At 37.1% G+C, this 14,130-nt stretch overlaps 1 protein-coding gene across 1 annotated transcript in view; it reads right to left on the bottom strand.

Moving 5' to 3' along the window:
• MUSK (muscle associated receptor tyrosine kinase) overlaps positions 1–14,130 on the bottom strand; it is an 89,751-nt gene that overhangs the window by 9,765 nt on the left and 65,856 nt on the right. Inside the window, exons 9-12 of the mRNA XM_038553299.1 lie at positions 12,286–12,292; positions 6,135–6,398; positions 969–1,144; positions 277–300 (exon numbers count right to left, since the gene is read on the bottom strand). Coding sequence (XP_038409227.1) covers positions 277–300; positions 969–1,144; positions 6,135–6,398; positions 12,286–12,292 — 471 coding nt within the window. The remainder of the gene's footprint in view (positions 1–276; positions 301–968; positions 1,145–6,134; positions 6,399–12,285; positions 12,293–14,130) is intronic.

The following is a 14,130-nucleotide window of genomic DNA, read 5'->3' as shown; positions in this document are numbered from 1 at the left end:
TGGCTGATTTTGTAGCCATGAAAACAACTTATAACCTTGGGATAATGGATATTTGTTTCGTTCAGTAAATATGGTGCTCTTCATGGCCTAATTAGAAGCTGTAAGCTGAGATCTCTGATGATCTTCCTCACGTTTTACGCCAGTAAGCATAGCAAAAAACCTTTGAGAGGGGCCGTACATTCTGTTCTGGACATCATGAAGTAGGAGTGTAAATACGCATGCACGAATCCAATTACATACACATAAGGGTTGAAGGGCACAAACAAAATTACTTACTTGTTAAGTTTTCTTTTTTATAATCTGAGGGGGAAAGGATAAAAATTTGTTTTAAATGAGCATCCAGATACCTCACATATTCTGTGAGAGAGTGCTAAGAAATGCAAGTTCTCTTTCAGTTTTTCAGTATACAACCAGAAAACATTCTTTGCATTCGAATGAGAAAGGATTGTGTCATTGAAGTTAAACCAGCTATTAGGGCTAACAACATAGTTCCTTACAAATGAAGTTCATTAAACAACATGCAGCAACTCAGCTTTGTTTTGTGAGATCAGCATTTTCAACCATGTGGCTTATTTTTGCATGCTTGGAAATCTGCTTTGTCGGCTAAGAAGGGGGACTTTATTCTTTTATTCCACTCATCTGACATAATAGGAGGTTTCTTAGCCAGTTCTCTGCACATTCCAAAAGATGTTACAAGCTCTCATCAGATCCCCTTATGAAATAAGATCTTAAGCAGCAGTTAAAAGTGCTCCTTAATTTCTTTTTGAACAAATGAAATTAAACCCTAATGCTAATTTGTGCAATTAGGATAGGTGGTAGGATTCTGTGATTAGGTATCTAAAAAGGGCAGAACTCAAAAAAATAATTTAGAAATGCCTAGAAATATTAGGAGATTTAAGTTCACAACTTAGTTTCTTCAAAATAGTATATTTGTTTTAACCTCTGAAGTCTTGAGAGAACTCTGTTACCTAAATATGGCAGTCTGGTGCAGGCCGTGGGGTCCCAGTGCATGCTGGGGAGCTTGTTGCATTCTGGCACGGAGAGCAGGTGCATCCCAGATCGGTAGAGTCCTCTGTGAGCCTTTTCTTCCATTGCCAGCCATTCTTTTGCACAGAAAAGCTCCTTTACTGCCAGGCAGTACTCTCTAAAATATTTTATGGAGAACGAAACTTGATGAATCATAGCATATTAAGGCCAAATTTGTGGCAGAGCCTAGATTCTGTATTTTCAAAACATCATTAGAGTACATTGTCTGTTCTTGCAAAAGTGTTTTTGAAAGGATCCTTTCATTGTAAATAACGTGCGACTTTATGAAATATAGCATATTATCCCTGAGATGAAATGCTATCGTGTTTTGTTTTGAAAGCCTAGTTCATGTTCCTGGGGGAAAAGAATTTTGAAGTTCAAAAAGTAACAGATTAGGCATCCCTAGTATGCATTCTCTCAAATTCATGTTAAAATAAATCAGAGTGACAGAAACAAATTATATAGAGTTTAAGAAACACACGTAATAAAAGTCATAGATCATCGTCAATCAGTTTCCAGCCTGAGAGATTTCCCTATAATCTCAAGGCTACTGGGCAAAGGACTGAAGGGCACAGTTGGTGCCTCTCCATGTGTTGTCCACCAGAACAGAAGAGCGCCACCTTTCTGGCAGGTTACAGGAGGGCTTTTGGGTCCTTACCCACCTAAGCCTTGGGGAAGCTGCCGCTATCCCATTGTTGTGTGTGCTTCCATCTGAAAAAGCCAGAGTAATTTAATCTATTTAAATATGAAATGTTATGTTCATCCATGTGTTTTATTATGAGTGAAGAGGCTGAAGAAAGACTAGTTGGACTAATTAGAATTTTGTGTATATTTTTTGTATATTTTGTTTAAGCTCATCCTATAGAAAATAGGATAGACTACATCGGAGAAACCTGGTTAACTCCAAATTAAGATGTTTGGGATTAAAAATAAAAGGAAAGATTATTAAAGAAATTAGAGTTACTAACAATATTGCCCCTTCAGTATCTACAGGATTCAGAGAGGAGGAAATTATGTGTGCGTGTGTATATGTATATGTGTGTATACATATACATATATATGTCACAATGGTGTCTTTTAAAAATACTCATGCCTACACTGCCACTTTTCTGGGCAACCACCTGTCAATGTGCACCAACTGAACATGTGTGGAATGAAAGGGCCGTGCATATGAATGTGATGGGATACAATGAGGTCCTGGGAACAACAATAGGATTTAGAATTCTTGAAGTGTCTGTAATGGAAAGGAGAGCAATGAGGCTTTCCAGGCTTCTGAGAACTTGAAGAACCAGAGGAGCATTGCTTAGTTTGCTGTTCCTTATGCTGGGTCCCACCTGTGGGTCACACAAACACAACTTTCTGCATTCAGACAGCACTGTTAAACTGGGCAAAAATAATTCGTGGCAGGTGAAAAAAATTCTGTAGCCCACATTACGTGGAGGAAGCCAATACCCTGGAGAGTTATTTTTTTTGCTCTAAACAGAAGAACACATTAGAAAAATTTTTATTTGTTTTGCTTTGTTTCATTGACATGTATTAAAGATGACCTCTATAGAAGAGTTTTTCACAAGGAAAAAAAATAAGGATGAAATGGAAAATAAACTGAAGACCAAGTTAACTTGAACATAGTAGTAACCGAAGAAAATAAAGACCACAAAGAAGTGAAAGTGACACCAAACGACTTAAAATTGTCATTAAAATTTGTAAGGAAATGGACTGCAAGACATTGGACAAATAACAGAGGAGAATTTGGCAAGTCTGAACTGAATGCAGAGAGAAAGAAGGAACAGTGAAACTGTTGTGTGCAGAGACAGCTGAGGAGGAAGAGCCAGCAAGAAATCCAGAGTACAGATAATGTTTCCCAATAAGAAAACTAGAACATGTAAAAAAAAAAAAAAAAAGAAAAAGAAAATACTCGAAGATATACTAAAAGAAAACATTCTTAGGACAGATAGGATGTAAACCTGATCATTAAGGCACATTATATTATTGATAAGAAAGAAAATAATTAAAATAGAATTACTCCCAGATGAATTTCACAAATATTTGAATCTCAAAGATTAAAAAAAAATCCCCCTACCATTTGGCAAGAGAAAAATATTCCCTATAAAGGAACAAGATTCGGGATTGCTCTATATGTTCTTCATGGCAACACAGCCAAAAAACAATTAAGAGGGCATAAGATTTTGAGGAAAACTGAATGTAACACAAGACTTAAATAGTTAAAACCACCCCCCCACACAAAAGAAAAACACAAACACACAAGATTATGGTAAAGAGTTTTTTACATACAATCTTCTAAAAAAAATACTTACTCTAGCTGAACAAGAGATGAATTTAATAAAAACAAAGATTTTCTATGATATGAATGAAAGTGAGCATCAAGGATACATAAGAGGTCTGTATCAGGTAGTTGTATATATGATTATGTTATCAAATATAAAAGCTAAAATAATGGTCTAAAAATTGAACATTGGCAGAGAAAACAGTTGAATAATACTAACCTGATTTACAATTCCAGATAAAATTTAAAGATCAAGTGTATTCAGTCAAATTATACTTAATTAGGCCTACCTTCAACACCATGTTTTTAAAATCACAACTTATCTGCCATCCTTGGCACTCCTGATCTCCCTTAACCTAGTGTTCATTTTTTCTTTTCTGATGATACAAGAGACCTCCTAAGGTAATATAGAAGTTATTTATTTATTATATCTCTTGCTCATTTTCTTCTTCTGCTAGAATGTAAGCCTCATGAACAAATGCCCTAGCATAGTGCTTGGAGACCAGTAGAAGCTCAATAAATATTTGTTGAATAAAAGAAATTCTTTGTCATTCATGGAAAGTTGCACAAATTATTTAATTACTATTTATGATTAGAAAACCATGAGTGTATGTGGAATTTAAGAAACAGGTGAACATATGGGAGGGGGGAAATAAAAAGGGAAACAAACCATAAGAATCTCTTAAAAAGATCGAGAACAAACTGAGGGGTGATGGAGGGAGGTGGGTGGGGGATGGGCTAGATCCGTGATGGGGATTAAGGAGGGCACTTGTGATGAGTGTTGTATGTAAATAATGAATCATAGAATTCTACTCCTGAAACCAAAAGAAGAAGAAGAAGAAGAAGAAGAAGAAGAAGAAGAAGAGAAGAAAACCATGAATAATAAAATGCTTTTAAAAATCTCACAAAAAAACTAGAAATAACTAGAAATGCAAATTGGTTGAACACCTTTGAACCCCTTGGAAGGATAAGGCAAACAAAAGCTATCATAAAAGCCATTACCAAAACAGCAAGGAAGCATAAAATGAGAATCTCTGAAGAGCAGACTTACTAGTTATTAACAATAAGTTCAATTTTAGTTGAATGCTGTTGGTGCAAAAAGCAGAAGATGCCAGAACTGGAAGGAAGCATCCTTAGAATAAACACTTCCTGTGAAAAGGTTTACTGTATCACTACCAAATTATTGAATCAAATAGATGAAACTTCCTTAGGGGCAGAAAGCATTGGACAATTTAATTACTGTTTATAGTAATATCTACATAATAAATTTGAATTTTGTAGCTTAAAAGTAGAGAGTCTTTTTTTAAGTGTCTAATTTATTTTACAATTATATGTCAGACAAAAGAAGACCTCAATATGATATTAACGTGAAAATTTTTAGACTATATTTTCTGACTATATTTTAGACTAAAATTTTAGACTATATATTTTCATTGTGAATGAAATGTTCAACCACAAGGATTTAAAAAAATAGAAACAATTTTCAGATAACAAGTACTATTGAAATAACAATTGGAATTAGGAAAGAAATCTCTTTATGCTACCATTGACTTAAAGATTTAGGAGATGATTATACTATTCTAATAAATTTGAAATCTCATTGAAAGGGATTTTTTTCCCTAAAAAGACCAAAAGAGGTAAATTATTCTCAATCTTAAAAACAACATCTGTGGCTCTTGCATGTAAACTGGCCTAGGGATATACATGTTGGAAAGTTACTCAGTAAATTTATTTTGTGCTAGTATACAAAGTTGCGATCAATTTTAATTCTGGTTGCTTCTCAAGAGATACTTAGATGTCCTGTGTGATAAAAATATAATCTTCTTGGGTGAAGGAACAAACAAACTATATTCCTCTTACAATTTCTCCAAACCCTCAAAATTTGCAGTGTGTTGAGGAATAGAGCATTCTGTTTTAATGACCTCACTGCCCTACAATTATATCAATATTTAAATAGTTTCTGGTTTTATCAAAACAGAGGTGGAAATGTGCTGTGCTGGTAGATTTCATGTGTTTTCTTCAGAAGAAAACAGTATCTGTCTGGTTTCTAACATATTCCACGGGAACAATTTATCCTTTAATCCTCTCTGTTTTGCAGATGAGGAAACTGAAGGTTAGCCAAGATCACATGTATCTAGAAAGCAGTACAAATAGTATTTCAACTTTGTTCTATTTGGCTCAAAAGCCAGTTTGATTCCTGTCTTTCCTACATAAGAAGTAAATAAAGGCAAAATAGTTCTATCAAACGTTGATTTATGAATTTCCATGTTTAAAGAGTATGGGGGTTTTAAGGAAATCACTATTTACTACCACCATCACCACTACCACCGTGAGAAAGAATGTTAGTATTTAAATTAGAACATCAGGTGGAATGTATCTTAAAATAATATGCATATTATAGAAAGTAATATTCTGAAATGCTCACCAGGGTCTCATAATCATGGGCAGATAGTGCTAAAACATTTGAAATGGGCCTTTTCTCTATTTTTGCTTACTATTGAGGTCCATGTTTGTTTAGGCCTTTTTTTTTTTTAAGGATTTTTAAAAAATTTCCTAGAAAGCTAGAATATTTATGAATATGATAATGCAAACAATAACAAGTAGAGTATGATAGCTTTTATGACATTTTCTAGAAGCTCAGAGCCCTCGGATTATAGGATGTCATCAGTGATTTACATGGTAGGAATTCTGTCCAATTAATTATTTTCTGTTTTGGACAAAAGCCACCTTTTGCCTTTATCGTAGCACATGACAACCTCTTTTGAAAAGCTCTTCCTGTTTGCCTTCAAGAGAATTTTCCCATCTGTTTCTTCTTTTATTTTACCTGCAAATAGGTGTAGGCGTGGGCACTACCCCAGGGTTGCAGCCTTGGAAGATGTGATTACACAGCAAAGCCTCAGCAGCCGGCCGGCAAAATGGGCTCACTGCCTTCAGTTCATTCCAGGCGGTGTGAACCAGCAGTTCTTGGGCCTCCTCAGGGTCTGCGTAGGAGTTGTTGAAGAAAACAAGAGCGTCTTTGGCCAGGACAGCATTACATACCTCCCCTCTGTACTGGGCGCAGTAGCCTTTGTTGTCTTTCTGTAGCTTACTGAAACAAGAAATGAACAGCGTTCTCCATCCCATGCTATTCCTTAGCATTCAGTCTAGCTTGTATTTTTTTTTATTTTTTCGATTTCCACCTCTGTGTTGTCACAGAAATAGGAGAAGATTGTGCTATAATCTTCCCAGCTTTCCAGCTATAATTCTGTCACCCTCCAGCTACTCTGGAGAGTTATTAGAAGGATCATCATATGGGATAAGGGATGTGGAAAGCTTTGAGAACAATCAAGGACTGGGTAGATTGGAGTATTTTTTATCATTTCACATTATAAATAGAATTTAACTATCCTGGGTTAAGCCACTTCATTTGCTCCTTACGAATGGGGCTGATGTCAGCAAGTAAAATACATCTAAAGAACATACGCACGGTGACGATTAACAAATGACTGAGCATAACAGTCGTGGTGGATGTAGTTTATTTATATGTCGTGATAGTTAAGTTCCTGAATTTTGTAGAACACATACATCTTTGCGATACCTTCCATACCCAGATTCTCTCACTCACACATCTTCCCAGCGTTTCATTAAAGACTAAAAAGAAAGCCACATAGGGAGGAGGAGGCTTGGGATCAGGCTCTCAGAGGAGCAAAACAGATCTTCAGTTTTGCTGTTTTCTCATCACATGGCTTGGGGCAAGTCATCTGGTCCCTCAGAGTGCTGAGGTCCTAATCTGTTGAGTGATGTTAGTAATTAATCTCAACTCAGATTATGTGTTAATGGATACTATATGAGGAAGAAACCTAAATTGCATGGTGCTAGCACAAAAATAAGATTAAAAGCTTATCGGCTATAGCAACTGAAGAGAATGAGAGGGAGAATGGAAAATACTGCTGGTACTCTCTGCACATATCCACTGTCCCCTAATGGAATGCTGGGAATTATAATAACTCCTATGCTCACCTGACAAATATTTATTGAGCACTAATTATGTGTAGGCACTGTGATGGTCTCAACATATTCTTATGCCTTCCATCAGATCTATATTGTTAACAATGACAAAAAAACTAAGTTGTATTCTTACGTACATTTGTACAGTTGTTGGAATTTCACATTTCATTATCTTTATATAAAGGACTTATAAGGTAAGAAAATTAAACAAATTGGAATTTGTGGGAAATTTTTAAATTGTGAAGAGACTCCATTTAAATTTGAACAATTGATATCTGAATTAGAAACCATGACTGACTGGTGTTCAAAGCAAATCTGTTAAACAACATACAGCTCATTCCAGTGAATCCATGAACTTCCAAGAAATACCAGACTTTGAAATGATGTTTTATAATATAGAATCTTTCTCTAATTCAGACTAGCCTTTTACTGTTAGCCAAAACAGATCTTATTGTATTACTTATAGTTTGTAGTTCATTTTTTAAAATGAAGGACTTGAATAAGAAAAAACAAAGCTCTCATGAAAACTTGGGCCAGGTAGGGTTGAGCAAACACCCAGAAAAATAGTTTTCCAGCTTCTCAGGGAAACCTGGTCTGTGATAGTATTAAGAAAGTTCAAGAGAGGTAAGAATGTTGTGCTTTAAAAAACTGAAGAATAATACCTAATAACAAGAAGTACTTCAAACTGGTTTACTAAATGGTCTCACATATTAATATAAAAGGGGGATAGATAAAAGCAGGTAGGATTCTTTTCACTTAACACAAAAACCGCATCATGTAAGTTAACTATTTCCCCAAGTGCCTCTGAGCTGAGAATTACTCACTCAGGTTCTGCTCTCATGTATCAACCATCAACTGACTCTGTCTTTATTTTTTCATAAGTATTATTGAAATCAAACAGCATTCGTGATCGTTCCTTTAATTATACAAGCAAAAAAGAAAATCCAGAAAACATAGAAGAAAAATTAATAAAAATAGCCTCAAAAATAAGGATTATTGACAATTAATAATCAGTCCCTCTCTGTGTATGTCTACTGCCTTTCTTAATAGGAGCCCAGGAAAAATCTTTGAAACAACAACAATCTTTGGCCTGCTAGTACTGGGTCCTCATTTATTTATTAGCTGTATAATGTAAAAAAAGAAAAGAAAAAAAAAGCAGAATTGGTTTTGAATAGAAATGAGACCTTATAATTTTGGTTCTTTCTGCCAGCCTGCAGAGAAGTAGCCTGGGGAAACCCTCTGCATGCTGAGGAAAGACATAAAACATAAAGTGTATGGTTCTTACTAATTTTCTATGCCTCTGTGATGTTCCTAGGAGCCTTAAAAGACTTAGCTTTGGAAATGTAGCTATGCTAAGATCAGCTCTACAAGGTAAAGGAGATACAGGATCAAATACATACGTATTACATACACACACGCATATATACACGCACACACATATACATATATACAGACTGCCCAGTCACACTTTCAGAGTTTAAACCACTTCCCTTTCCTCTCCACTTTTGCAGATTTATACACCTCTAATTTTTTTTTTTTGGATTGGTCAAATTTTAGAGGCAAGACATGGAGGCATGTAAGGCCATTGTGCCTCATCCTCCTAACCCTATCCCTTAAAAAATTTAAATGAGGGTCACAGCAAAAATAGGGGAGACAAGATGAATGCAAAGAATTTCCACTGATGTCTTTTGCTATCTTTTGAATGAGACCTGTCCAACTGAAGTTCTGTTCCTCTGCTCATAGCTCTTGGAACCGCCATTGGAGCAACACCAGAAGCAGCTGGTCCTGTTGGTCCTTCGAAACAGTGGGGCAGAGGTCACAGGGATCTGTTCACAGAATGCTGGTTATTTTGGAATGGTCTGCCGGACAAGCTCCAAAAATGCTAGTTCATATTGCGCATCGAGCCAGTCCCTCTCTTGCCTCCTGACAAATGAAACCTGGCTGACCTCCCTTTCTGTAAAGTTTTTCTCTTTAGAGGCAACAATGGATATATGATCTCAAGTCCCTCTAACGTGTAACAGACAACTCTCCTTGGTCAAATTGAATATTTGAAGGATTCTCACTATATCTTTTATTTCTCTCTGCTTTAACAGACATGAACCACATACAATAAAGCATTTTTATTTTTTATTTTTTAAATATTTTCTTTATTTATTCATGAGAGACACAGAGAGAGGCAGAGACACAGGCAGAGGGAGAAGCAGGCTCCCTGCAGGGACTCAATCCCAGGACCCCAGGATCACGACCTGAGCCAAAGGCAGACGCTCAACCACTGAGCCACCCAGGTGCCCCCCAATAGAGGATTTTTAAATGTGATCTTGCAGTTTCTATGAGCTGTCCCATAGAAACAAGGACTTATCTAGAAGACCAGCTGAGGCTAGTTTGGGTTAAAGCAATCCCACTCCTCCAGTGGAAACTCCCACATCTTTCCCCAACCTCCTGAGAGGTGGCACACCTGAGAGCTATTCCTGTCTCCTGGCACAGAATTTCCTCCTTATCCATGGTTTCCCTCTCTCTCGTGTCAGTTGTTCTCAGTCAACCACAGTCCAGAGGCAGATGCGCCTCCTGACGTAGCATCAGAAGATCACAGGTAGCCTCACACTGTCTTATCACTCACCTCGTTTTGTGTCATCTCATTAGCATTTGATCATCTCAAATCATGACAAGAGGGGTGAGTACAGTACAGTAGGATATTTTGAGAGACCACATTCATAACTTTATTACAGTATATCACTATCATCGTTCTATTGCATTATTACTGTCGTCAGTCTCTTACTATGCCTAATTTATAAATTAAACTTTTTCATAAGGGATCCCTGGGTGTCTCTGTGGTTCAGCACCTGCCTTTGGCCCAGGGCGTGATCCTAGAGTTCCGGAATCGAGTCCCGCATCAGGCTCCCGGCATGGAGCCTGCTTCTCTGCCCTCTGCCTCTCTCTCTCTCTCTCTCTCTCTGTCTATCATGAATGAATAAATAAATAAAATCTTTTAAAAAACGTTTATCATAGATATGGATATATAGGAAAAAACCATAATATATGTAGAGTTCAGTACCACCCAGGGTTTCAGGTATCTACCGTGGGTCTTGGAACATACCACCTGTGGATAAAGGAACTTTCCTTATATAGCAACTGCCTACAGCAACTGTACTTTCTCAACAAGTGTGATGACAGGGTTCTACCCCACTTCCATTCTCTAGAGCAAACTGGAATTATTTTATTCTTTCATGCCTAGTGTCTTTGTAGATGGTTCGTTTTCTAAGGCAGTGGGCAGCAAATATAATCCACAGGCCCTCTGCCTGTTTTTTTTATACTGCACATGAGCTAAGAATGGTGTTTACATTTTTAAGGGATTGAAAAAAATCAAAAGAAGTGAAAATTATATGAAATTTAAATGTCAGTGTCCATAAGTAACATTTTATTGGAACAGAGCCACGTTCAAGCATTTATGAAGTGTCTGTGGTTGCTCTAGTCCTGCAACAGCAGAGCTGAGCAGTTGCAACAGAGACTGTATGGCCACGAAGCCAAATCTATTTACTATCTGGCCCTTTACAGAAAAAGGGTTTGCTAACCCCTACTCTAAGACATAGATCAAATGTCATTTTTCTAAAATGGATATGGTTTCCTTTGAAAAACACCTGTTGTAGTTCTTCTGACTAAAATTAGCACCTAGTTTTTGTGTAAAATAAAGATGTAAAAAATGATGTAAAGAAGAAAATTTTAATTTCAAAAATTTGAAAATTATATTAGCCAAATATATAAACACTGTATATATTTGTGCACATGTCAGTTAAATCAGTCTATATGTAAGCATAATATATACAGTGTCATATATACTAAATATAGTGTATACACATATGGTTATATATACAGTTTATTTAGAATTATTCTGTAAAAGCATTTTTGTATCCTGCATTTTTATTTAGCATGATTTTAATAAGCATTATTAAGAATATAATAATTCCACGGAATTAGAATCAGTAGTTGGAATTCTTGGTCCTGCTGAGTTATCATGCTATCTGGGTTAGTGTGGTAGTTATCAAACCTAAGTTCTTGAGTCTGTCTACCTGAGCTCAGATTGAGGGTTTATGGTTTACAAGCTATGTGGTCTGGGCAACTCCTATTGCATCAGGTTCCTCATATTAAAAAAGAGGGATCATAATAGGTCTGGCCCCATAAAGTCACTGTAATGTTAATATGAGAAAAGTGGTGATCGTAAATGTACCACAGAACTTAGCTGTTATTATTATTACTATTATTAATTAATCATTCTGAATCTTAGTTTTGTTATTTGTAAAATTAGATAAAAAACAGTTATGAAGCTTCATAGAATTTTTATGAAAGTCAATTTTCCTGAAAATAAAACACTGTACATTGCAAAATGTTATATTACAAGGTCACACTTTCTTATCTGCAAGATAAAGCTATGAGGGAGAATTGGGGAGTCAGGTCTGGGTTTAATTTCCAAGTCCAGGGATGCCTGGGTGGCTCAGTGGTTGGGCATCTGTCTTTCAGGTTGTGATCCCAGGGTCCTGCTTCTCCCTCTGCCTGTGTCTCTGCCTCTCTCTCTGTGTCTCTCATGGATAAATAAATAAAAAAAATCTTTAAAAAAAGGTATTCTTTAAAAAATAAGAATAGTAATTTCTAAGTCTATCACTTAATGTTTGTGCAAGTCACTGGAACTCTCCAGCTCAAAGAAATTCTCTTAGTTTCTTTTCTGTACAATCAGGATAATAGTAGTATCTGTTTCATAGGGATGTCCTGAGGATAAATCTAAATAATGCATGTAAAGCTCTTAGCACGGTGTCTGATAAACACTAAATATATAATAGTTGTTACCTATCTTCATTTTCATTATCATCTCATAAGAGTATTAAAAGGATTAGAAATTAGAAGGATTCTGAAAGTTTTACAGTACTTAGCAAATAGCAATAATAGCAGGTCAAACAAAAAACACAACAAAACCTCGATGTGGCAGTGATATATCTTACCTCCATTCTATTAACAGGAAAGGAAGTTCCCACAGGAAATCACATGAAAAGGGGGAAAAGAAACAAAAGTTAGTATATTTTGATCTTAAGATTTGCAAGAGATAGCTTTGATAGCACTAAGTTTCTGGAAAGTTCTCTTCAATTAGGCCAGACACTGCATTAACAGGCAGATTTGGAGGAAATTAAGAGAAAACTGAGAGTCCCAGGAGCTATATTCTTTTCACTCTGGGTCCACCACCGTGGCATCATCAGCCCAGGCAGAGTCATCACTCCAAATTCCCCTCCATTAGCCACCAAGGGACTCAGTATTACAAAAACAAGCCTAAAGATGAGAAACCAACCTCTATAAAGCACCTACAGGACCCAAGCCACAAGACAGTTCTACCACCGTACAGATAGTAAAGGAGACATCAGGGGGCACCTGGGTGGCTCGGTGGTTGAACATCTGCCTTTGGCTCAGGTCATGATCTTGGGGTCCTGGGCTGGAGTTCCACATCGGGCTCCCCATAGGAAGTCTGCTTCTGCCTATGTCTCTGCCTCTCTCTCTGTCTCATGAATGAATAAATAAGATCTTTAGAAAAAGGAAAAGGAGACATCAGGAAATTCTTCTAGAGAAAATGGTAATTTGGAGGGGCAAAGGCAGGTTCTAATAGCAGCTGAGCAGAGAACCCTGCTGAAATACCGGGAGGCCAAGGTTATGCATATGAAAGAGCCCTCAATTTAAGCTGTGAAAGGAGGACCCAAGGCCCTGAAGATCTTGCCAATGCCAAAGAGAACCCAGCCACAGTATTTGGGAGGAGATAATAAGCTTAGATAGGCTTCTATTTCAAGGATGAGGAAGGAAAGAAAAAGGAAACTAATTTAAGGGTGCTTGGATGTGTCAAGAATAGTAAGAGAATCAGAGGGCTTCCATGGGTTTCTTACAGAAATTCCTCCAGTCGCATTTCCTTTTGGAGGGAGGGTGGGGAGCAGGGGAAGGTCCAAGAATGTTGCCATTATAAGCAAGTGCTTTGATCTCAAGATTTTTTAAGATTCCAGAAATTTCCAGCAGTCATCAATACGTGTAGTGTCCTTAAAAGTATCTGGAAAAGTCAGTAAAACCTTGGCTGTCTTCTAAAACACACAGTAACTTTAATGTGAGAAAGCTGCCTGATTGTGAAAAGAATGCTTGCCTCTTCTGCCTAACTGCAGAACAGCTGGTAGCAATTTAGTGTGGCTACTGGCTGTTACTCATTTATTCTTTTCCCTTTCATTTAAAACAAAAACAAATACCTTTAATCAATTTGAAACTAGATAAAGCCGCCATGAAACACCAGGGGACGGTGTCTGGTTTGTTGGTAAGAGCACGCTACATCTCCTGGCTGAAGCACTGAGTGGCAAAGGTGGTCGTGTGCTTCTGATCCAGCCCCCCCACCTCACCCCCTGTGTCTCATAATTGGGAAGAACACTGGAAAGACACTGGAAGGAGTGTGACTATCAGACATGAGAGGGGCCATGAAACAGGGTAGTACATTCAATCAGCTATATCGATTGTGAAAATAGAATTCAAACTTCTCTCTCTCTCTCTCTTTTTTTTTTTGATAAAGTGTGAAATGTCAGCACTTAAATACGTGTAATATAAATACGTGGTCCATTGGAGGGGTGGGGAACTCCCATGCTATCACATCAGATTTCTCCCTACGCCCAATTTTGGTTATGCTACATATATTCATTTGAGTTTTGAATTTAGCGACCGGAAGCCCCAGATCCTGAGGTCAGTCTGAAGAAGGAGTATTGCAGGTGGTGGGGGTGTTGGTAGAGTGAGGAGTGGCTTACGTTAGAAGAAGGATGGGAACACAGCTCATT

The sequence above is a fragment of the Canis lupus genome, chromosome 11, assembly GCF_011100685.1.
Source record: "Canis lupus familiaris isolate Mischka breed German Shepherd chromosome 11, alternate assembly UU_Cfam_GSD_1.0, whole genome shotgun sequence".
NCBI lineage: Eukaryota > Metazoa > Chordata > Mammalia > Carnivora > Canidae > Canis > Canis lupus.
Note: the sequence above shows the minus strand (reverse complement) of the source record. Positions and strands in the feature narration are given on the sequence as shown.